This window comes from Procambarus clarkii, chromosome 2 (genome assembly GCF_040958095.1).
Source record: "Procambarus clarkii isolate CNS0578487 chromosome 2, FALCON_Pclarkii_2.0, whole genome shotgun sequence".
Taxonomy (NCBI): domain Eukaryota; kingdom Metazoa; phylum Arthropoda; class Malacostraca; order Decapoda; family Cambaridae; genus Procambarus; species Procambarus clarkii.
In genome coordinates, this window is record NC_091151.1 from 23,136,521 (window position 1) to 23,163,166 (window position 26,646).

Consider the following 26,646-nt stretch of genomic DNA (forward strand, 5'->3'; position numbering starts at 1 on the left):
AGCAGGTAGGTCAGTGTGTGTTATGTGATGAGCAGGTAGGTCAGTATGTTATGTGATGAGCAGGTAGGTCAGTGTGTGTTATGTGATGAGCAGGTAGGTCAGTGTGTTATGTGATGAGCAGGTAGGTCAGTGTGTATTATTGTTATGGACCCGAGCCCAGCGTCCGAGCACGGAGCAGTGACGACCACGCCATCTGTGGGTCAGCTCCCGAAACCCCCTCCAAATGGACGATGCCACCTAGTGAGGACGAGATATACTGGCCATAAGGGCTAGTTTCCCGTCCTGATCAGCTCATAACACAGCCGGTGCTGACCTCTGGTGAGGTGGAGCTTAGACAGCAACGCCATCTATGGAGTGGATACGTTGGGCGTTTGTGTCTAAGCCTGTAAGTGAGGTGCCCTAGAGTGTCCCTGTTACTGATGACGTGTCTGATTACAGAGTCGACCTGGGACTGCTGTAATGGAAGTTGGATCAGTCTACCCAAGGCAGCCGTCTTGTCTCCAAGTATTTGCTGCAGCAGCTGTGAGTCACCCCCCGGATGAACACTGTGGTGTTAGCCTGCCTGTGACGAGGCAGTTGAGGGATTGTCGTACCCGGGACTGACTGGTGGAGACGCTTAACCACTGGGGTCTTGTAGTGAGGAGAGTGACCTGTGGGATCACACGAGGCTCCTGACTAGGGCTCGCGACCTTAGTATCGATCGTGGAGTGGCCTAACCAGCGTTGCTGATTGGAACCTGCCAGCTACAGGCTGGATTTGTGGTTGAAGGCCTCCACGATGGTGCACCCAGTGGAACTGTGATTTGGCTGGCCTGTGGCCAGAGTAGACTCAAGAGAATCGAAGGATTCGTCGTGAGGCCACCAGAGGACTAAGACCTTAGCATCGTCGAGCACCGTGGAACACTCCGCGTCTTCAGGAGAAGACTACGTTGTACATAATAGTGTTTAACCCCCCCCCCCCTGTGTAACCTTTTATATATTATTTATGGTGACGGTAATAATTATATTATTAAGTTTTTGCCTTTATTTCCCTTCCCCTTTAATTTACTTGCGTTACGGATCACATCCCTTGAAAGCCACTATTAGCTTGGGGCCGGATACCCTACCTCTAACAACATCAGAGAAAGAACCCGGTTGCGACCCGAGAGGGCCGTAACATAATTGGCATCCCCAGCGGGATCCGACCCCTTGTCAAGTATGTTTGACAGGGGTGGTGAAGTGGCGTAATCCCTGTAAATAATTCCCCCTGTGTGTGACTATTAGGACGTTATACGTCCTGAGCGGTGCTCGGAGTGATTCAGTGCAATATTGTGTAGTGCGGTGCTCGCTGTGATTAAGTGCAATATTGTGTAGTGCGTTGCCCGGTGTGATTACGTGCAACATTGTATAGCGAAGTGCTCGCTATGATTAAGTGCAATATTGTGTAGTGCGGTGCCCGGTGTAATTACGTGCAATATTGGCAAGTGAGGCGCTAGTTGCGATATAGTGCAATATTGACGTAGAACAGTGCTCGGTGCGTTAAGTGCTAAAGTGAAGAGGTGTGCTAAGTGCTAGTGTACCAGGTGACAATGGCAGAAAAATCGACCATCGACGATCTGGACGATGTTCAGGCTTTTCTGAACAGGGAGGACTGTCTTGCCAGATTGAAATATCTGGGCAAACAGGAACTCGTACTGGTGAGTGCCTACCTGGAGATCAAGATACGTGCCAGTGATTCCCGTGTGGAGATCTTGTCCAAGGTTCACCGACATTTGAAGGCCGATGAGAAACAGGAAGGTGAGGCACAAGGTACAAAAGAAAGTGAAGAAGTAGCTTCCACCGAAAAGGAAGATAAAGGCAGTGACATTGACAGCGATGTAGGTGAGCTGAATATAAGTTTACTTACAGTAAAAATGCGTGCCTTGGAAATTAATCGTGAGATAGAATGGAAGAAATTAGAAATAGAACGAGAATTGAAAGATAAAGAATTGGCGATGAGGCGTTTAGAATTAGAAAGAGAAGAAAGAAGAGAAGAGCGAGAAAGAGAAGAGAAACGAGAGAGAGAAGAACGAGAAAGAGAAAGAGAAGAGCGAGAAAGAGAAGAGAAACGAGAGAGAGAAGAACGAGAAAGAGAAAGAGAAGAGCGAGAAAGGGAAGAGAAACAGCGAGAGAGAGAAGAAAAAGAAAGAAATAGACAACATGAGCTAGAAGTATTGCGGTTAGGTGGTGGGAGGCAAAGAATGGAAACAAGTATTTTCGATCCGGTAAGGAACATCAAAATGACCCCAAAATTCAATGAGAAGGAAGTGTCGAAGTTCTTTGCGGCCTTCGAGAAAGTCGCTGCCTCTTTGGAGTGGCCAAGGGAGAATTGGGCCATCATGATACAGTCAGTCTTGACTGGGAAGGCCCAAATCGCCTACTCCACGTTGTCCCTTGACGACTCCGGCGATTATGACAAGGTGAAGAAGGTCGTGCTCATGGCGTACCAATTGGTACCTGAGGCTTATAGGCAGAAGTTCAGGAACCTGAAAAAGACCTCAGAGCACACTTTCACCGAATTGGCCACTATCAAGGAGCGACTTTTCCAGGAATGGTGCGCCTCTCGGAAGGTGGAGACCAAAGAAGACCTCGAGCAGCTCATACTGTTAGAGGACTTCAAAGACTGTCTGTCTGGAGACCTGAAGACGTACCTAGAAGAACAACAGGTAGAGACCTTACGGGCGGCAGCCACCATGGCTGAAGAGTACATCTTAACGCATAGGCCTTCCGCTAAGTACGTCCCGAGGAATTACCCACGCCGGTTTGACAAACCTCATCAGGAAGAGGAGAGACCCGTCCCACGAAGCGCTGAGAAGACGCCCCCAAGTAGCCCTCGAAGGACTAGTCCTAACAGTCCGAAACACCGGAGTCCGAGGAGGAATATGGTGTGTTGGACTTGTGGGCAGGAAGGGCATGTAGCTGCTATGTGCCGAGGCAGAAGAGGTAGCGGCCCACGTAGGGAGGTGATGTTGATGAGCTGTGTGACACCACCAGCAGGAAGCCAGTCTACGACTACGCAGGAAGGACCAAGTTTGTTCGCCCCTCACACTTCAAGCGGGTATGTAACGAGTGATCATACTGGTAGGTCAGTTGTAGTGCTCAGAGATAGTGGAGCAGCCCAGTCCCTGATCGTGAGAAACTCGTTACTCGAGGGAGTGAGTGTGGATGGGAGACATAAGGTTATCCTGGTTGGGTTTCCTAGGACGCAGTACGTCGCCCCCTTAGTGCTGGTACATCTCGACTCGCCTTACTTCAGCGGCACATGTGCGTTGGCAGTAGTCGATACCCTCCCTATAGCTGGGATTGACGTGATACTAGCCAACGACTTGGTGACAGATTGGAGCACCAATCATCCCAAGAATGTGGACGAGCCAGCCGGAACAGCAAGGTCTGAGGTAACAGCAGGCAGTGGTAATGTCCAGGTACGGACAGATCCGGAATTAAATATGTTTAATCCTTCCTCTCACCTACAGATTGACAATATCCTAGTAGAGTCTCCTGATCCTTCTACTGACGAAGAACATGCGGTTACAGTGGCAGAAGCGACTGAGCGAGAAGAGAGGCCTTGTGTACAAACACCCACGGGTACCAAAGAGTCTGGAGTGAAGGCGGATGAGTACTTGCGGTATGGCAAAGTACAATGTTCATTGAACCGGCCAGAGATTCCCCAGACGTCGGAGGTATGTGAGGTATGTGCGAAAGTTATAGTGCCCTCTTTGGTCCAAACCAGGCTAATGGATATAGCCAGCTACAGACATGACAGGCTCAGGAAGCTTATCCCTCAGTTGGCCCCATGTTTCTTAGCGGTATTTTGTTTTGTTCTCGTGTGTGTTCTCAGTGAGGACCAGTGGACGACCCGACAGATGATGGCTCCCATGAACATCGCGAAGAGATCCCAGGGATTGGAGACGTGCACTGTGAGTAGTGCAGTCGAAGAAGGGACCTGGAAGGTGATGGTAGATACAGGAGGTACGAGACGTGATATTATGAGTGACTGTTTCCGACAGGTTGACACCCCCCGCGTGATTGCTGAGCCTAAATGCAGCGTTATACGGAACGTTGGTCGACCTGACGGTGGCAGAGCGAATGCCATCTTCGATGTACGAACAGCCCTGTTGGGACTAGGTGTGGACCTAGTAGAGGAGTATGCTGTGAGTACTGATTTAACTGTCGCTGTCACTCTAAATTATCAGACCCCTGTATTCCAGGTTCCCGTCTCCCTGAAGGACTACCGGACCGGTACCAGAAATGCCGTCTGTGACCAGCCATCATCGGTGCCACGACACAGGGAAGTGTCGAGTCGTCCCAGATCGTGTCTACACCAATCCTTACTCGGGACACGTGAGATTAAGCCCCTGCTTGACATCGCAGTGGAAGTGTGGAAGATTACATCAGGCAGGTCATTGTCTTCCATCTTCAAGTTTCCTTTGTGCCAGAGTTTCCCGTTAGGACAGTTCTGTGGACAAGACATCCTCGCCACTCCAGTTTACAGAGTACGTGAGTCCATTTGGAATTGTATCCCCGTACTAATTTGGTTTGTGTGTTTCTTTATAGAACCCCAAACCAAATTCTTTTTGGTGGGGAGGTGTTACGGACCCGAGCCCAACGTCCGAGCACGGAGCAGTGACGACCGCGCCATCTGTGGGTCAGCTCCCGAAACCCCCTCCAAATGGACAATGCCACCTAGTGAGGACGAGATATACTGGCCACAAGGGCTAGTTTCCCGTCCTGATCAGCTCATAACACAGCCGGTGCTGACCTCTGGTGAGGTGGAGCTTAGACAGCAACACCATCTATGGAGTGGATACGTCGGGCGTTTGTGTCTAAGCCTGTAAGTGAGGTGCCCTAGAGTGTCCCTGTTACTGATGACGTGTCTGATTACAGAGTCGACCTGGGACTGCTGTAATGGAAGTTGGATCAGTCTACCCAAGGCAGCCGTCTTGTCTCCAAGTCTTTGCTGCAGCAGCTGTGAGTCACCGCCCGGATGAACACTGTGGTGTTAGCCTGCCTGTGACGAGGCAGTTGAGGGATTGTCGTACCCGGGACTGACTGGTGGAGACGCTTAACCACTGGGGTGTTGTAGTGAGGAGAGTGACCTGTGGGATCACACGAGGCTCGTGACTAGGGCTCGTGACCTTAGTATCGATCGTGGAGTGGCCTAACCAGCGTTGCTGATTGGAACCTGCCAGCTACAGGCTGGATTTGTGGTTGAAGGCCTCCACGACGGTGCCCCCAGTGGAACTGTGATATGGCTGGCCTGTGGCCAGAGTAGATTCAAGAGAATCGAAGGATTCGTCGTGAGGCCACCAGAGGACTAATTAAGACCTTAGCATCGTCGAGCACCGTGGAACACTCCGCGTCTTCAGGAGAAGACTACGTTGTACATAATAGTGTTTAACCCCCCCCTGTGTAACCTTTTATATATTATTTATGGTGACGGTAATAATTATTATTAAGTTTTTGCCTTTATTTCCCTTCCCCTTTAATTTACTTGCGTTACGGATCACATCCCTTGAAAGCCACTATTAGCTTGGGGCCGGATACCCTACCTCTAACAACATCAGAGAAAGAACCCGGTTGCGACCCGAGAGGGCTGTAACAATTATGTGATGAGCAGGTAGGGTTAGTGTGTTATGTGATGAGCAGGTAGGTCAGTGTGTGTTATGTGATGAGCAGGTAGGGTTAGTGTGTTATGTGATGAGCAGGTAGGTCAGTGTGTGTTATGTGATGAGCAGGTAGGTCAGTGTGTGTTATGTGATGAGCAGGTAGGTCAGTTTGTGATGTGATGAGCAGGTAGGTCAGTGTGTGTTATGTGATGAGCAGGTAGGTCAGTGTATGTGTTATGTGATGAGCAGGTAGGTCAGTGTGTGTTATGTGATGAGCAGGTAGGTCAGTGTGTATTATGTGATGAGCAGGTAGGTCAGTGTGTGTTATGTGAAAGCAGGTAGGTCAGATTGTGATGTGATGAGCAGGAAGGGTTAGTGTGTTATGTGATGAGCAGATAGGTCAGTGTGTGTTATGTGATGAGCAGGTAGGTCAGTGTGTGTTATGTGATGAGCAGGTAGGTCAGTGTGTTATGTGATGAGCAGGTAGGTCAGTGTGTGTGATGTGGTGAGCAGGTAGGTCAGTGTGTGTTATGTGATGAGCAGGTATGTCAGTGTGTTATGTGATGAGCAGGTAGGTCAGTGTGTGTTATGTGATGAGCAGGTAGGTCAGTGTGTTATGTGATGAGCAGGTAGGCCAGTGTGTGTTATGTGATGAGCAGGTAGGTCAGTGTGTTATGTGATGAGCAGGTAGGTCAGTGTGTATTATGTGATGACCAGGTAGGGTTAGTGTGTTATGTGATGACCAGGTAGGTTAGTGTGCGTTATGTGATGAGCAGGTAGGTCAGTGTGATGTGATGAGCAGGTAGGGTTAGTGTGTGTTATGTGATGAGCAGGTAGGGTAGTGTGTTATGTGATGACCAGGTAGGTCAGTGTGTTATGTGATGAGCAGGTAGGGTTTGTGTGTTATGTGATGACCAGGTAGGTCAGTGTGTGTTATGTGATGAGCAGGTAGGCCAGTGTGTGTTATGTGATGAACAGGTAGGTCAGTGTGGTATGTGATGAGCAGGTAGGTCAGTGTGTATTATGTGATGAGCAGGTAGGGTTAGTGTGTTATGTGATGAGCAGGTAGGTCAGTGTGTGTTATGTGATGAGCAGGTAGGTCAGTGTGTTATGTGATGAGCAGGTAGGGTTAGTGTGTGTTATGTGATGAGCAGGTAGGGTTAGTGTGTTATGTGATGAGCAGGTAGGTCAGTGTGTGTTATGTGATGAGCAGGTAGGTCAGTGTGTTATGTGATGAGCAGGTAGGGTTAGTGTGTGTTATGTGATGAGCAGGTAAGGTTAGTGTGTTATGTGATGAGCAGATAGGGCAGTGTGTTATGTGATGACAAGGTAGGTCAGTGTGTTATGTGATGAGCAGGTAGGTCAGTGTGTGTTATGTGATGAGCAGGTAGGGTTTGTGTGTTATGTGATGACCAGGTAGGTCAGTGTGTTATGTGATGAGCAGGTAGGTCAGTGTGTGTTATGTGATGAGCAGGTAGGTCAGTGTGTTATGTGATGAGCAGGTAGGTCAGTGTGTGTTATGTGATAAGCAGGTAGGTCAGTGTGTGCTATGTGATGAGCAGGTAGGTCAGTGTGTTATGTGATGAGCAGGAAGGTCAGTGTGTGTTATGTGATGAGCAGGTAGGTCAGTGTGTTATATGATGAGCAGGTAGGTCAGTGTGTATTATGTGATGAGCAGGTAGGGTTAGTGTGTTATGTGATGAGCAGGTAGGTCAGTGTGTGTTATGTGATGAGCAGGTAGGGTTAGTGTGTTATGTGATGAGCAGGTAGGTCAGTGTGTGTTATGTGATGAGCAGGTAGGTCAGTGTGTTATATGATGACCAGGTAGGTCAGTGTGTTATGTGATGAGCAGGTAGGTCAGTGTGTGTTATGTGATGAGCAGGTAGGTCAGTATGTGTTATGTGATGAGCAAGTAGGTCAGTGTGTGTTATGTGATGAGCAGGTAGGTCAGTGTGTTATGTGATGACCAGGTAGGTCAGTGTGTTATGTGATGAGCAGGTAGGTCAGTGTGTTGTGTGATGAGCAGGTAGGTTAGTGTGTGTTATGTGATGAGCAGGTAGGTCAGTGTGTGTTATGTGATGAGCAGGTAGGTCAGTGTGTGTCATGTGATGAGCAGGTAGAGTTAGTGTGTTATGTGATGAGCAGGTAGGTCAGTGTGTGTTATGTGATGACCAGGTAGGTCAGTGTGTGTTATGTGATGAGCAGGTAGAGTTAGTGTGTTATGTGATGAGCAGGTAGGTCAGTGTGTGTTATGTGATGAACAGGTAGGTCAGTGTGTGTTATGTGATGAACAGGTAGGTCAGTGTGTTATGTGATGAGCAGGTAGGTCATCACCAGGACTGACCTGGGGACATGTTTAGTGCAGCAGTAGTTACTGGTCATCACCAGGACTGACCTGGGGACATGTTTAGTGCAGCTGTAGTTACTGGTCATCACCATGACTGACCTGGGGACATGTTTAGTGCAGCGGTAGTTACTGGTCATCACCAGGACTGACCTGGGGACATGTTTGGTGCAGCAGTAGTTACTGGTCATCACCATGACTGACCTGGGGACATGTTTGGTGCAGCAGTAGTTACTGGTCATCACCATGACTGACCTGGGGACATGTATAGTGCAGCGGTAGTTACTGATCATCACCAGGACTGACCTGGGGACATGTTTGGTGCAGCAGTAGTTACTGGTCATCACCAGGACTGACCTGGGGACATGTTTAGGGCAGCGGTAGTTACTGGTCATCATAATGACTGACCTGGGGACATGTTTAGTGCAGCAGTAGTTACTGGTCATCACCATGACTGACCTGGGGACACGTTAAGTGCAGCAGTAGTTACTGGACATCACCATGACTGACCTGGGGACATGTTTAGTGCAGCGGTAGTTACTGGACATCACCAGGACTGACCTGGGGACATGTTTGGTGCAGCAGTAGTTACTGGTCATCACCATGACTGACCTGGGGACATGTTTAGTGCAGCAGTAGTTACTGGTCATCACCAGGACTGACCTGGGGACACGTTAAGTGCAGCAGTAGTTACTGGTCATCACCATGACTGACCTGGGGACATGTTTAGTGCAGCTGTAGTTACTGGTCATCACCATGACTGACCTGGGGACATGTTTAGTGCAGCAGTAGTTACTGGTCATCACCATGACTGACCTGGGGACACGTTAAGTGCAGCTGTAGTTACTGGTCATCAACTAACCTGGGGGGGTTGTTCGCGCAAGTCTCACCACCCATGGAGAGGTACAGTGTTTCATTCTTCAGGTATGGGTACGCCATCGCCTTGTTAACGTACGTGCCGAAATCCGTGTCTGAGGCGAGGAAGCAGTCGTTATGTTGGCCGATCCTCGCTACCTGCCCCCCACAACGGTACATTGATCAGTTCTTCATGCACTCACTCATCGTAGAATATATTATATATTTATATAATAACAAGTAACAATATTGTTTTATGATAAAATTTCTGAAGTTCTGCCTGTCAATGTGTGAGATAGTTGTAGTTGTCTGACCTAGTGATTGTTGTCTGAACTAGTGTTTATTGTCTAAACTAGTGATTGATGTCTGCACTAGCGAATGTTGTCTGCAATCGTGATTGTTAGCTGCACTAGTGATTGTTTTCTGCACTAGAGATTGTTGTCTGCACTAGTGATGGTGTGGTTGTCTGCAATAGTGATTGTGTGGTTGTCTACACTAGTGATTGTGTGGTTATCTACACTAGTGATGGATGCTGATGTCTGCATTCTATTGGATGACTGTTAGGTGTGTTCTTCAAGCAGGAGGAGTGGGTGACTATTATGGGTGTTCTACAAGCAGGACGAGTGGGTGACTGTTAGGTGTGTTCTACAAGCAGGACGAGTGGGTGACTGTTGGGTGTGTTCTACAAGCAGGACGAGTGGGTGACTGTTGGGTGTGTTCTACAAGCATGACGAGTGGGTGACTGTTGGGTGTGTTCTACAAGCAAGACGAGTGGGTGACTGTTGGGTGTGTTCTACAAGCAGGACGAGTGGGTGACTGTTGGGTGTGTTCTACAAGCAGGACGAGTGGGTGACTGTTGGGTGTGTTCTACAAGCAGGACGAGTGGGTGACTATTGGATGTGTTCTACAAGCAAGACGAGTGGGTGACTGTTAGGTGTGTTCTATAAGCAGGACGAGTGGGTGACTGTTGGGTGTGTTCTACAAGCAGGACGAGTGGGTGACTATTAGGTGTGTTCTACAAGCAGGACGAGTGGGTGATTGTTAGGTGTGTTCTACAAGCAGGACGAGTGGGTGACTGTTAGGTGTGTTCTACAAGCAGGACGAGGGGGTGACTATTAGGGGTGTTCTACAAGCAGGACGAGTGGGTGACTGTTAGGTGTGTGCTTCAAGCAGGACGAGTGGGTGACTGTTGGGTGTGTTCTACAAGCAGGACGAGTGGGTGACTATTAGGTGTGTTCTACAAGCAAGACGAGTGGGTGACTGACTGGAGTGTCGGTGAAAGCTTCACTCGAGATGATGGGTGAGGTTCGCTCGAGAATCTTCTGCTTGTAGTATGGAGTCAGCAGTTGGATTTGCCTGCAAGTAGATATGGAAATAATATTTGAAGGTTTTTCTATAATATTTAATGTAAAACAGTTTACGTTAATAATTTTTTTAAATAATAAAAAGCTCATAGAATGAAAAAATAATTTGAGATTTAAAATTAAATTTTAAAAACATTTTACTAATTAACCAAACTAGTGTGACACTCCTGGCACTGTCCCCCAGTAGCATCCACAACACCATAACAATGGATAAATCTTGTTCAAAGACTTGATAACTCTGCAGATAAACACAGTCGGATGGTAGACTTCACTGAACCCGACGTATCCCTGGTAAGTATAAGTAATTATCAAAGACAGTCCCAAGCCGCGAGGAAGAAGATATACCACCGCTCTCTTACGTAGCAACAGACAAACGTTAAAAGAAACATATCCAGAATTCTGAGTCCAAATCTTAAGCGGGACAGAAATGTTTTGACGCGTTTCGTATCACCTAATGCATCTGTTCACCATGAAATAAATTGGTACACAGAAGTTTTACCATACCTGCTACACAATTACCATACCTTCTACACCTCTATCTGTGTATATATCTCCATTAACATACCTGCTTCACCTCTATCTGGGTATATTTCTCCATTACCATACCTGCTACACCTCTACATTTGTATATATCTCCATTACCATACCTGCTACACCTCTACCTGTATATATATCTCCATTAACATACCTGCTACACCTCTACCTGGGTATATATCTCCATTACCATACCTGCTACACCTCTACCTGTATACATATCTCCATTAACGTCTCTCTCTCTCTTAGAGGTTATGGATCTCTTGAAGCTCTTCTGCTTCCGGACAGTAACCGAGGACGCAGCAGGCGTTTCCCCTCTAGATTAATTTGACAGTTGAGAGGCGAGCCGAAAGAGCAGAGCTCAACCCCCGCAAGCACAATTAGGTGAATACATAAACACACACACACACACACACACACACACACACACACACACACACACACACACACACACACACACACACACACACACACGCACACACACACACACACACACACACACACACAGAGTGGTTGACAAATAGAATGCATTAGGGAGTGATGTGGTGGAGGCTGACTCCATACACAGTTTCAAGTGTAGATATGATAGAGCCCAATAGGCTCAGGAACCTGTACACCTGTTGATTGACGGTTGAGAGGCGGGACCAAAGAGCTAAAGCTAAACCCCCACAAGCACAGCTAGATGAGTACACACACACACACAAGTGCAGGGAGAGAAGAGTAAACCAGGAAATCGCATCCCCCAACACAACAGTCCCAGGTATAAGTGGGGAACCCACAACCAGCATCCCAGCAACACCAGAAGGGAGATCAACACCACCACTCCCCTCTGCATAGAAATCCTCCCTTCCCCTCACCCTACCTGCCCCCACCCAAATGCTCACCCAACCCACCCTCCCCCCACCCCATTCTGACCCTATAACCCCTCCCCCATTCCCAATATGTCACACCTCCTGCCTTCCTCCCCCCTGTTCCCCTCTCTCCCTTCATCCAATACCCTCCCCATCCCTCCTCCCCTTCACCCCGTATCCTCCATGTCCCCCCTATCTCCTTAACCCACACCCTACCTGTCCCCCCTTCCCTTGCACCCCCACCCCCACCCCAAAATCCTCTGAGACCCTGCAAACCACTTCACAGATCTTCTCACCCAGGGAACAGCTTTTCCCACCGGCAGAATGCTCGCCAAGAAGGGGACTAGAAAATGACCAGAAGAAAGTGAGCTTCAAGGCAATGTACACTAACATAGATGGGATTACAAATAAAACAAGTGAACTCGGAGAATGGGCACCTAGAAGAAAACCCAGACATAATAGCACTTACAAAAACAAAGCTAACGAAAACCATAACAAACGCATATACAGATTGCTCAGAACAGGGGAGAGGGGATTACCCATCGCCATGCCAAATGTTCGTTTATAAAATGAATCATTAAAGCTGAAATAATTATCTTTAATGCACAATTTTGTAAGTTCAATAATGGTGTTAGTTGGCAAAGTTAAATTATACCTTGGGAGTATATGGCATATACTCTGTGGCATATAGACTTTCCAAATGGCTTGTCCAAGTCTTGTCTCCAGTAGTAGGTTCCATTTCCAACTCACACATAACAAACAACTTGGACTTGGTTAACAAGTTGTCTAGTTTGAAATTAAATTATGATTTTAAACTTGTGAGTTTTGATGTGACGGCTCTGTTCAATAGGGTTCCTGTTGATGATCTGTTGTCATTCTTACGGGATCTACTCCCAAGGTATAATTTAACTTTACCTACTAACATCATTATTGAACTTACAAAATTGTGCATTAAAGATAATTATTTCAGCTTTAATGATTCATTTTATAAACAAACATTTGGCATGGCGATGGGTAATCCTCTCTTCCCTGTTTTGAGCAATCTGTACATTGAATGTTTCGAAACAAATATCCTTCCCAGGATTTTACCCTCAAATTTGCTTTGGTACAGGTACGTTGACGATATTTTATGCCTGTGGCCGGTTAACCATGACGAAACTGATTTTCTCAATCAAATTAATTCGCTGGTTCCGTCAATTAAATTTACAATTGAGAACGAAGTGAATAGTGTTCTGCCTTTTATAGACATCATGATTCATAGAATTGGTAGGAGATTCAAATTCAGTGTGTATAGGAAACCTACCAATGTGTGCTCGTATGTACATTTCTATTCAAATCATCATGTTCAGGTCAAGCGGGCAGTTTTTTCTGGTATGTTTCTCAGAGCACTGAGAGTTTGCAGTCCGGAATTTTTCGACGAAGAAATAGCAAATATATTTGAAATTGGGAAGAAGTTAAAATACCCAAAATCGATCTTGGATCTTGCGTTTGATCAAGCAAAAAGGACTTTCTACAAACAGACTACTAAGTCTTAACCAGAACTGAAAAATTCGTTGGTATTACCATATTCTGAGGGTCTAGTAAATCTTGCCCCAGCCCTGAAGAACTTTAATATTAATCTAGTGTTCAAAAATGATAATACACTTAAGTCCATGTTAATTAAGAACTCGCCCTCGCCTGTAGCAGATTGTGTGTATTCCATCCCTTGTAATGAGTGTGCATGTGTTTACATCGGCCAGACAGGTAAATCTCTTTCCTCGCGTTTAAAACAGCATTCATATGTTATTCGTACAGCCCAGCAATCCAGTGCATTGTATTTACATTCCAGTTTATGTAATCATTCCATCGACTTCACAGGGGCAAAATGTATTGTTAAAAGTAAGGATTTTGTTGAACGAAACGTGATCGAGTCTGCTCTGATCAAACATTGTAACAACAGCCTTAATGTGAGCCCCGGTATGTACAAGTTGGATCCCTATTTAAGCCTCAATATAGCACGTCAAAACAATATAGCAATCATTTAACACATATTGTGGGACATTTGGGACTTGACTCTATTTATATAATTATTGAAGTAATGAAAATAATTACGAAGGACCACCCGCTTTTATAGTAAAGAGGGAAACTAGTAAAATGTGATCATTTGAAATTCCTAGAGGAACTAGTAACTATGGATAAATACTAGAAATTATAATCACTTGAATAATTAATGGGCTGTATAAATAATTTACTTGAAACAAAGCCTCAAACACCTACATTGGGGGGTTATTGCTAGAACTTCATATATGTCTAGGAACTAATGCGGTTCGTACATTAGTTCATTGTGTAATAACCTAATCCTATGACCAATTAGAGAATCAATAGGGTATTTGTCACCAACAAGAATATAGATTATGAACATCAGAAATTAATAATTATAATAAACACGTGTTAAATCCAGTGCACAGTGATCAATAGTGATAATCCAATACAGATAATTTGAATAATTAAAATATGGAAAAAGGTCTTAGCTTGAAGACGTTTTCCAAGACATCAATCATGAATCATCCTCGGAATCTCCGGAATTCTTCATGGAACACTGGGAGATGAATAACACGGGTAAAGTAACAGCTCGGGGAATTCCTCACACGCAAGCTGTAAATTAAGATATATTACGTAGCAACATATTAGGCTACTAAATATCTATATTCAAGAAATTGGGAATGGAGAGTAATAAATATACTAACATGTGTTTTATTTATGTCGCTCGGCATGACGACAAGCTACCCTGCTGTAAACAATCTCTAATGATGCATCAAAAGGGAATATGTGTACTTAGCTAATAGGGCACTGTATAAGTTGAAGCTTGCCGAAACTCGTGTCCCAGGCTCTAGCGTCGCAATGGCGAACACATGGTGGCTAGCTTGGCCTAGATGTCGACGCGCTTCTCTGGCCGGTCACGATGGATTACACGGAACAAATTGACAAGTTCCGGGCTGAATGTCAAGTTAATTCTTGTTGACGATTCACTACAATGTATCCTATGACACTGACACCAAACGAGTTGCTCAATTCCGCAACAAGTCTTCACACCGCACTTTGGCGCCTTTCCTCTAACACCGACACCTCCACACCCTCTCCGATTAATGGCGTCTCTCCCTGCCCCGCTCCGCGTCCCGCATTTGCTACACAAATTATTTACTACGAATAATATTATTTCTCGCAGTTGCGGCTAAAATGCTTGGATAATGACGGGTTTATAATTCTAGGGAGCTAAATATTATTACTTGCTCGTTTTACGATGTTAAACGAGCAATGGAGTATGATTTTAATTCTCTCCATGGCATTCACGTGTGACGTTAAATTTATTACAAGATAACAGTTGTAACTAGAAACGCTTGATTTGCCATTATTTGGGAGTCAGGTTATCGGTAAATAATTATCACACAGAACACTGTTGTTTTTAGAGAATCAAACTCAATTCTCTGACACACTGGATATAAATGTGTTTATTTTTGTAGAATCTGAGGCAATACTGGTGTTTGGTTATGTAAGAATTCTAGCATTATTGTACAGATACAATTATTAGTTCATGTGAACTCTACAGTTGGTTAATATTAGTTACTACAGTAATTAGTAGATTTTAGTAATAATTAATAATAATACAACAGTGTTGTATTATGTTAGAAATTTCCAACATAACTCCGGGGGAAGATTTATCGGGTCGCAGTGTAATGTTGAGTACTGACATACCTATCCTGAAGTTGGTATCAATATTAGTATATTAGTATGTTAGTACACACATAACGAATGTCCCGTATTTGTCAAGGACATACAAGAAACTTGAGTCTTGCAAATTTCATGTTAAATGGAACATTTTATTATGAATTACCTAAAGCTAATAACTAAGAAGGCTTACAATAAACTCTGTGACTGGTGTCGTTATGACATGTTATGTTTATGTTACTAAGTCTCAAAGTCTGTAAACTCTCAGATACTCTAGACAAATAATGTTATTTATAGCCTATACAACAATTAAGAATTTAAATCACACAATTCAAATAACTGAGAATCTACTGTGATAAGAATGTCTTGGGTCATAGTGACTTGTAATGATTTGTTACTTGACATCACACCACAGTATCATCATGGTTACTTAAATTGGATGGAAAGGGATTTGCTCTTGGTCAGAGCTGTAATAGGCTTGCAGTTTCCGCTTGCATTGTTGAGCAGCAGCTCTAGTGGGGCGGTTGCTCGGTGGATCAGAATTACTGTCCTCGGAAACTACTGGTGAAGCTGGTTCTGGCAAACACTCTCGTTCTGCTAGTTCGAGAGGTACCAACTTCTCTAAAGTTTTTAGGGTAGTGTTGCCTCAGCATAAAACTTTCACTACTCTCAGGATACCTTGATGATCTGGATGGATGGCAACAATTTTGCCTATGGGCCACTCCGACCTTGGTCCATCACTGTCGACTAATACTAGGTCCCCTGGTTTAAGTTGTACTTTATTATAAGGACTCGAAGCTCCGTAGTGGTACTCTCGTAGAGCTGTGAGGTACTCTCGAGTCCACACCTCATTCCACCTTTCAATGACTCTTGAGAGATGTTGGTAACTTTCTACCAAGTCACTTCTGGTTACATGTGAGGGGTCGACGGGGTCCTCTTCTGCTAAAGGTATGAGAGGACTCAGCAGACCTCCATGTATCAAGTGTGAGGGACTCAGAGGTTCTCTTTGTGAGAAATCATCGGACAGGTATGTTAATGGGCGATTGTTGAATCGCGCCTCGATTTCCACAACAATTGTTTGGAGTTCGGAGTAACTGATTTTTTGTCTATTTAAGGTTTTTCTTAAACACTTCTTGACAGTGCCTATCATTCGTTCGTAGAACCCACCTTGCCAAGGGGCTCTTCGAGCTATAAATTTCCAGTGACATTGTCGTCTCTGCAGGACTGATTGTACTTCTGGATGACTCCACACTTCTCGCAGACAGGCTTCTCCTGCCACAAAATTGGAACCATTGTCCGATATCATGAGTTTGGGACAAGATCTGCAAGCTGCAAATCTGCAGAAGGCTTGGATGAAGGCTTCAGCGCTCATATCTGAAGTCACTTCTAAATGTACGCCTCTAGTAGTAGCACACGTAAAGAGGCAAATGTAAGCTTTCACTGGCATCTTATCTGGGTTGCCAGTGAGAAACAAGGCTCCTGTGTAATCTACACCAGTGGTTTCAAAAGGACGAAGATGAACCACTCTTTCTTCTGGAAGTGGTGGAGGTCCTGGGTAAGGACATACTCTAGCATCGTATCTTTTGCAGATTACACAGAATTTAATAATTGACTTGACTGTCTGACGACCTTCAGGAAGCAAAAATTTCTGTCTAAGGTCGGTGAGAGTATCTAACACTCCACCATGTAAAGTACCGTATTGATGGTGATGTAAAACTAGAAGTTTGGTGATGATGTGGTGACGTGGTAGAAGAATTGGATTCTTAGTGTCCAGATCAATTTTTGCATGAAGCAAACGTCCTCCACACCTTAGTATATTATGAGTGTTGGCATCATACCAGATACCTAGAGACTTAGTTAATTTATCTGGAAGATTTTCATATTCGCTTCCATATGTCTCTTGTTGTGCACGTTTGATCCAGTAGAGAATAGGATTGGGAAACTTATGTCGGATTCCTATCTTAGCAAGAAAGTCAAACACATGTGCGGTCACTCTTAATAACTTACTTAAGTTAGAATAATTGTGAGGATCAATGGCTAAGATTCGTTGAGGTTCTGGTTCTTTCTTGGGAGTGGTGATATTTGTCACTATGACATGTGGCTTTTGTTTGGGCCACTGACCACCAACAAGCCATGAAGGTCCATTGAACCACAGCGAAGACTTGATGAGTTGTTTTAGTGTTAATCCTCGAGATAAATAATCTGCAGGATTGTCCTTAGTAGGAACATGTCTGAATTTATACCCAGAAGATAATTCATGAATTTCCCTAACACGATTACTGACGTAGGGAGTTTTATTATTGTTGTTTCTTACCCATTGTAAGACTGCCTCATTGTCTGACCACACGACAATCTCACCAAAGTGGATATTATTGAGTGTCTTAGTCAAGCAATGAGCCAATCTTACTCCCACTAGCAATGCAGTCAACTCCATTTGAGGTAAAGATCTCTTCTTAATGGGAGCAACTCTTGCTTTAGATGTAAGCAAAATTGATTGTGCACGATTAACTAAGTAGGCTACAGCGCCATACGCTTTGCCAGAGGCATCGCAGAAAACGTGCAAATTTGTGGGCAAGTTTGGTCCTGAAGCATTACGAGGAAATTTCAAAACACCTAACTGATTAAAATCCTTTGAGAGTATCTGCCATTTAGCTTGTAACTCACTTGGTAACGGATCATCCCATCCCATATGTTTCTGCCAGCACCCCTGCATTTGGAGTTTGCCCCTTATTAATATAGGACTAAGTAAGCCTAAAGGGTCAAATGGTTGACTGACAAACGAGAGCAATGTTCTCATGGTAAGGGATGAATTATCGGTTTGTACTGATTTGACATTCATCTCGTCAGTACTTGTGTTCCATTCCACACCTAGAACCTTTAATTGATTGGGTACCTGATAACCTGGAAATTCTTTCTCGATTATCTGGTTTAGTGATTCATTATTTGAGGCCCATGACTGTAGTGGCATATTGGCTCCTAATAACTCACGGTTAGCCTCATGGTAGATTTCTACCAAATTGGTTTGATCATTTGTAGTTCCCTGGAAATTGTCGACATACAAGTTGTCACTAATGTCTGCCTTATAAGGACTATTTGACTTCCTCAAATGTGTGTCTAATGTTGCTTGCAATAGAAACGGGGAGGACGTCGCTCCGAATAATACTGAGGCAAAACAATATGTGATGATATCACTGTTGGGATCCAGTGGGTCCTTAATCCAGAGAAACTTAGTGTAATTATGATCCTTCCTCCTACTCGGAGGAAAGCTTTACTGATATCAGCAGTATAAGCGAAAATACCAGTGCGTAATGTAACAGCACATCATGTAGCCTTTGAGTTAGGCTAGGTCCTGTTTGGAGACATTCATTCAAAGACACACTGTTTGGCCTCACTTTAGCGCTACAGTTGAAGACAATACGGATAGGTGTTGTCAATGAATCTTTCACCACAGCGTGATGAGGTAAATAATGACCTATTTTCCGGTCATCGTTATCAACAACCTCGATGAATTTACTGTTGAGTTGTTGTTGGATTAGTTGATGATACATGTTCAGTTTGTCTGGCTGTTTCTGTAGTCTTGTTAATTGAGACTGCAATTGTGAGGCTGCCATAAAGTAATTAACTGGAAGTTGTGGATGATTCAACTTCCATGGGAGTCTTACCCAGTATTGTTTATCTTTATAGACAACTGTATCCAGATATTGCTGGTAAGTCCACATATCATCAGGGCTTGGTTGCTCAGGGATAATACCTAAAGTGTCTAAATCCCACAGACAATGTACAGGTGGGTCAGACTCAATATCTTCAGATATTTCTCTGAAATGTAGGGGTGACTGTTCCAAGCCTAGTCACGCCACTATTATGTTGTTAGATTGTTGGTTTGTTGACGATGGATTTTGTTGGAAAAGCACTGGTCCAGTAAGCAATTTGCCTCCAGCAGATGACAACAAATTCATTCCATGTTGTCTGGTGCATCCCGTTATAAATTTATAATAATGATCCGCGCCTATAAGTATTCCAACATCAGTGAGGCAGTCAGAATTTATTTTGTAATCTGCTAGCCTCATGCGGTTTCGTTTAAGATATTTCGCAGTGCGAGCTAATCCTGTGACCTGCAGGTCTGTAGGAAGTTTATCTACTACTACCGCTTGTATTGGACTAGTGGAAGATCCAAGTCTCACTAATACCTTAACTACTTGGTATTCACGAGGTCCACTATTAGTCAAGAAACCAGAAATATTTAATCTCACACTTTTGGCAGGTTTTAATTTTAACTGCTCTACTAACTGTTGTGTAATGAAGGTTTTCTGTGATCCTTGATAAAAAAGACCTCTAGTGTTAACTCTAGATCTCCTGTTTATTAGTCTAAGTTGAGCTGTATGCAGAGTGGTATTATTGCCTGACTCAGTAGCAAGTACATTTATTTCTTGATGCACTTTGCAATATTGTACTGTGGTAGAATTCATGGAATTCTCCCCAGTTGTCATGGATTGGGTAGAAGTTTTTCTACATAAGGCGTAGTGATGTACACCTTGGTTGCATCTACTGCATGAACGTAGTTGTACTACACATTTTTTGGGATCATGAGAGCCCATGCACTTGGTGCACATGTGTATTTCTTTTAACCGTTTAATCCTAGTATTATAATTAGGATAAACAGTGCATTGGTAGGTGGCATGTCCTTGATTACAAAACAGACACCTTCTTTCTTTGGTTGACTTGGTCTCTTTAGCAGACAAGTCATTGGTTATCTCAGAAGGAGACACCGAATAAGTACCTACATTACCACTCCTTTTTCCAGTGGATGGAGCAGTCTTAGATTTATACTTATTAGACTTATTCAAAGTCTGTTTGGGTTTGACTGGAGTGTCAGCATTAGTTGGTTTAGACTCAGGTTTAATCTTATCATGGGTCTTCAACCTGTTAACCGTTATTCTCAGTCCCTCGAATATTTGGTCAAGAGTGAGAAACTCGGTTTTATAGTGTGAGCAGAGCTCTGTTAAGACATTTCGAGGTAATTTCCTCTGCAAAAGTAACTTGATTGACCATTCTGAGGCTGGTATATCAACTTTAGTACCTAAGGCCTTTACAAGAGACTCTACTTCTAGTCTGAAGCTTTGAAGTGACTCTGGTCTGCTATTTATTTTTTATTTATTTATTTATTTATTTATATATATACAAGAAGGTACATTGGGTTTGTGAGAATACATTGGATAGTACAGTATTTACATTCTTGTAAAGCCACTAGTACGCACTGCGTTTCGGGCAGGTCCTTAATCTAGCAGATAATTTTAAGTAGGTAATTTCAATCAGAATTGATAAATGATAAAGATACATTACAAGAGAAAAATGAGATGAGAGAGATAAGTAGGTATATTAAAGCACATTGTTATATTAAAGCTCTGATTAATTACATTGACAGCTTGATTAGTAATTTAAACAAGGTTAATAGACACTATACAGAAGATTGACAGCACATATAAGACAGCAATATCACAATGGTAAAGATGTTCAGATTGGGTACATAAAGATTGGGAGACTGGGTAGCAAAAGATACAGATAAACAAGATTTATAAACACCATACAACAGATTGGCAGCACATATAAGAAAACAGCAATGATCACAATGGTAAAGATGTTCAAATTGGGTACATAAAGGTTGGGAGATTGGGTAGCAATTGATACAGTGCAATTTTAAGGCAAAATGTGAAAAACTATGAAGATGAAATTTGGTACTTTTTAGTATTGATTTTGAATGATGTAAAAGTTGGACAGCTTTTCAATTCAGTAGGGAGTGAGTTCCATAAACTGGGTCCCTTTATTTGCATAGAGTGTTTACACAGATTAAGTTTAACTCTGGGGATATCAAAGAGATATTTATTTCTGGTGTGGTGATAATGGGTCCTATTACATCTGTCCAAGAAGAGTTTCAGACAAGGATTTGCATTTAAGAACAGGGTTTTGTAAATGTAGTTGACACAAGAGAATTTGTGCAGTGAGATTAATTTAGCATGTTTAGGGAGTTAAACAAGGGGGCTGTGTGTTGTCTGAAAGCAGAATTTGATATTATTCTGATAGCAGATTTTTGCTGGGTGATGATGGACTTGAGGTGGTTTGCAGTGGTTGAACCCCATGCACAGATACCATAGTTGAGATAGGGATAGATTAGTGCATCATATAGAGAGATGAGAGCAGAGTTAGGAACATAATATCTGATTTTAGAGAGTATACCAACTGTTTTAGAGACTTTCTTAGTTATGTGTTGTATGTGGGTACTGAAGTTGAGTCTCTTGTCTAGGAATATGCCAAGAAACTTTCCATCATTTTTATTGCTAATGTTTACATTGTCAATCTGAAGCTGAATTGCATTTGTAGATTTGCTTCCGAATAGGATGTAGTACGTCTTTTCTATGTTAAGTGTTAGTTTGATGGTTGACATCCATAAGTGGACATCCATTTGGTGCATTCAGATCTAGCAATTGATAATAAAGGTTAGCTATACTCAACTCTTTGTTGCAATAGTTCAACTTCAACAGTTTTATAGCTTCCTCATAATTACTCTCAGTGAGAGTTAGGTTATGTATGACCTTTTTAGCCTCTCCTTTGAGAAGACTAAGCAGGTATGAGAATTTAGAAATCTTGTCAAGAGACGATTTCTTATGTATATGAACTTCAAATGAAGTCCAAAAATTGTCCCAATTTTCTGTATCCAGTCCTGTAAATGTAGGTAAGTCTAAAGTAGGTAAACGAACCTCTGGTAGTTGGTTACTGAATTGAGACATAGTATTATTTGTATTGGATTTAGATTGTTTTGCTAGATTAGGTAGCATGTAAAGTTTATCTTGAGTCTCATCTTCATACTGGGCAATATCGTCCATAATTTGACCTAATTCATCAGGATCAGTTTCTATGGTATTCAGTAGAGCAATATAAGACTGACTTGTAGACCTAACTTGATCAAATTTCAGATCAGCTACTCTTACTGATGTCTCTAATTGATAAGAGTCAATGGAAGTTTCTTTAGATAAGCCCTCAGACTTGTTAATTAGTCTGGTTAAATGACCTTTAAGGCCAATATAGGTTCTCCTTAATTGTTCAGGAGTAGCCATGTTGGTCTTAGGTCCAAACTTCATGGGATTAGAATAAGTATTACTAATGAAGCTTGGGTACTTGTTCATTAGTTGACAAGTAACATTAAATGTAGCCTAATTTAATGTGGCTAATTTATACTCTACCTCACTTGAGGTTAAATGTACCTACCTAACAAGAGATAGCTAACTATTTTCAGCAATGCTCGAACTACACCATTATCTTTCATCCGGTTAGCTCTTCTATATCACCATTAGATGTAATGGTGACCATTCAGCAATACTCAAAATAGGCACACACAAATTAATGAGTACAAATGAAATAATATGGAGACACTCCAATCAGAGTTATCTCAAGGTTTAATCCCACCCTTGATAGGGTCAGCACAAATGGTATAATACATACACTACTGACTAGCTTAAGTCTAGTCGTGATAATTCTTACCTAAGAAACTAAAAATTTATTTAGTCTGGGCTTGTGCCAAATTCAGCACAATCTCAGCCTAAATTCTACCTAATAAGATTGGTAAAGATTATTGTGGTGCAGTAATGTGAATATAATTGTGCTGTATTTTTTTTTTTTTTTTTTGGATTTTATAGTTTACAAGTGTGCACCTGCACACACAAGTGAAAACAATTATGTACAGTTAAGTTTGGCTTGCTAGCCACAGCCGTTTGTGATAGTTGATGGTGTTGATCAATTTGTCAACCACATGCAACCTAGACTCACCTGACAGGTGTACACCATCTCTGGCCAGGTTTTGTCTATATGGTCTGGCTATAAATTGGATATAAGTGGCATCCAATCTCACTTGTTTTTTCAGCCTGAAATTTATGTACTTAGCAGCTCTCTGGTAGTATTCTGGTGTTACTCCCCAATGATTATCTTGACTTGGTTGGCGAGGTTCCACTAACGTGAATACTACCGAATTACTGAGGAGCTTGAAAGAAGAAATTATGGCTTTTAGGTGCTTGATCACCTCAGCTGGATGACGAGTAGGATGGATGTCATTACCACCTAAGTATATAATGGTTAGATGGTGAGGCCACTCTAACGCAGGTGTTAGTGTGGAATTGTTATAAAGGTTATGAGCTGTTGCTCCTGGTGACCTAAAGATTCTTACTTCAGTATGAGGTATAGGTCTAAGTGTTGTGGGTAATTGACTGTGTCCCACGAGTGTTACCCTATTCATGAAGTGAAAGTAGCAATGAATTGGTGTGACTTTGACTAACCTATGTGTTACGCTGTTGGTAGAAACAATTAATTAAAATGATTAGTCTAGACTACATCACACAGGGATTAGTTATTACTAATTAGTATTTATAATTATAATTTATGTTTATCCGGTTCGAAGGACCATAATGTGGGACATTTGGGACTTGACTCTTTTTATTTAATTATTGAAGTAATGAAAATAATTACGAAGGACCACCCATTTTTATAGTAAAGAGGGAAACTAATAAAATGTGATCATTTGAAATTCCTAGAGGAACCAGTAACTATGGATAAATACTAGAAATTATAATCACTTGAATAATTAATGGGCTGTATAAATAATTTACTTGAATCAAAGCCTCAAACACCTACATTGGGGGGTTATTGCTAGAACTTCATATATATCTAGGAACTAATGCGGTTCGTACATTAGTTCATTGTGAAATAACCTAATCCTATGACCAATTAGAGAATCAATAGGGTATTTGTCACCAACAAGAATATAGATTATGAACATCAGAAATTAATGATTGTAATAAACACATGTTAAATCCAGTGCACAGTGATCAATAGTGATAATCCAATACAGATAATTTGAATAATTAAAATACGGAAAAAGGTCTTAGCTTGAAGACGTTTTCCAAGACATCAATCATGAATCATCCTCGGAATCTCCGGAATTCTTCATGGAACACTGGGAGATGAATAACACGGGTAAAGTAACAGCTCGGGGAATTCCTCACACGCAAGCTGTAAATTAGGCTATATTACATAGCAACATATTAGGCAACTAAATATCTATATTCAAGAAATTGGGAATGGAGAGTAATAAATATACTAACGTGTTTTATTTATGTCGCTCGGCATGACGACAAGCTACCCTGCTGTAAACAATCTCTAATGATGCATCAAAAGGGAATATGTGTACTTTGCTAATAGGGCACTGTAAAAGTTGAAGCTTGCCGAAACTCGCGTCCCAGGCTCTAGCGTCGCAATGGCGAACACGTGGTGGCTAGCTTGGCCTAGATGTCGACGCACTTCTCTGGCTGGTCACGATGGATTACACGGAACAAATTGACAAGTTCCGGGCTGAATGTCAAATTAATTCTTGTTGACGATTCACCACAATGTATCCTATGACACTGACACCAAACGAGTTGCTCAATTCCGCAACAAGTCTTCACACCGTACTTTGGCGCCTTTCCTCTAACACCGACGCCTCCACACCCTCTCCGATTAATGGCGTGTCTCCCTGCCCCGCTCTGCGTCCCGCATTTGCTACACAAATTATTTACTACGAATAATATTATATCTCGCAGTTGCGGCTAAAATGCTTGGATAATGACGGGTTTATAATTCTAGGGAGCTAAATATTATTACTTGCTCGTTTTACGATGTTAAACGAGCAATGGAGGATGATTTTAATTCTCTCCATGGCATTCACGTGTGACGTTAAATTTATTACCAGATAACAGTTGTAACTAGAAACGCTCGATTTGGCATTATTTGGGAGTCAGGTTATCGGTAAATAATTATCACACAGAACACTGATGTTTTTAGAAAATCAAACTCAATTCTCTGACACACTGGATATAAATGTGTTTATTTTGGTAGAATCTGACACAATACTGGTGTTTGGTTACGTAAGAATTCTAACATTATTGTACAGATACAATTATTAGTTCATGTGAACTCTACGGTTGGTTAATTTTAGATACTACAGTAATTAGTAGATTTTAGTAATAATTAATAATAATACAACAGTGTTGTATTATGTTGGAAATTTCCAACACGTATGGCACTTGGAGATATTAATAGGAGCTGCCTCGTATGGGCCAATAGGCCTTCTGCAGTTACCTTCTTTCTTATAATTCCTTTCCTCCACTTATTTTTGGTGGTCAGGTGATCTGCCCAGGCGGATATAAAGGTCTGATCAGCAATCTTATCTATATTCTACTTTGCTCTGATGAAGGCAAATTAGCCGAAAACGCGTTAAGCATTTTCTATTTTTCACATGTGGTTATTCTGCATATATATATATATATATATATATATATATACATATATATATATATATATATATATATATATATATATATATATATATACATATATATATATATATATATATATATATATATATATATATATATATATATATATATATATATGTGTGTGTCGTACCTAGTAGCCAGAACTCACTTCTCAGCCTACTATGCAAGGCCCAATTTGCCTAATAAGCCTAGTTTTCATGAATTAATGTTTTTTCGACTACCTAACCTACCTAACCTAACGTTTTCGGCTACCTAACTTAACCTAACCTATAATGATAGGTTAGGTAGGGTTGGTTAGGTTCGGTCATATATCTACGTTAATTTTAACTCCAATAAAAAAAAATTGACCTAATACATAATGAAATGGGTAGCTTTATCATTTCATAAGAAAAAAATTAGTGAAAATATATTAATTCAGTAAAACTTGGCTTATTAGGCAAATCGGGCCTTGCATAGTAGGCTGAGAAGTGAGTTCTGGCTACTAGGTACGACATATATATATATATATATATATATACATATATATATATATATATATATATATATATATATATATATATATATATACATATATATATATATATATATATATATATATATATATATATATATATATATATATATATATATATATATATATATATATATATGCAGAATAACCACATGTGAAAAATAGAAAATGCTTAACGCGTTTTTGGCTAATTTGCCTTCATCAGAGCAGGCTATTAGGTACGACATATATATATATATATATATATATATATATATATATATATATATATATATATATATATATATATATATATATATATATATATATATATATAATATATATATATATATATATATATATATATATATATATATATATATATATATATATATATATATATATATATATATATATATATATATGTCGTACCTAATAGCCAGAACGCACTTCTCAGCCTACTATGCAAGGCCCGATTTGCCTAATAAGCCAAGTTTTCATGAATTAATTGTTTTTCGACTA

General features: G+C 41.8%; 1 protein-coding gene across 1 annotated transcript in view; it reads right to left on the bottom strand.

Annotated features, from left to right (window-relative positions):
* The window catches only part of LOC138365888 (uncharacterized), an 84,958-nt gene that overhangs the window by 23,810 nt on the left and 34,502 nt on the right, over positions 1-26,646 (bottom strand). Inside the window, exons 4-5 of the mRNA XM_069326596.1 lie at positions 10,088-10,178; positions 8,830-8,981 (exon numbers count right to left, since the gene is read on the bottom strand). Coding sequence (XP_069182697.1) covers positions 8,830-8,981; positions 10,088-10,178 — 243 coding nt within the window. The remainder of the gene's footprint in view (positions 1-8,829; positions 8,982-10,087; positions 10,179-26,646) is intronic.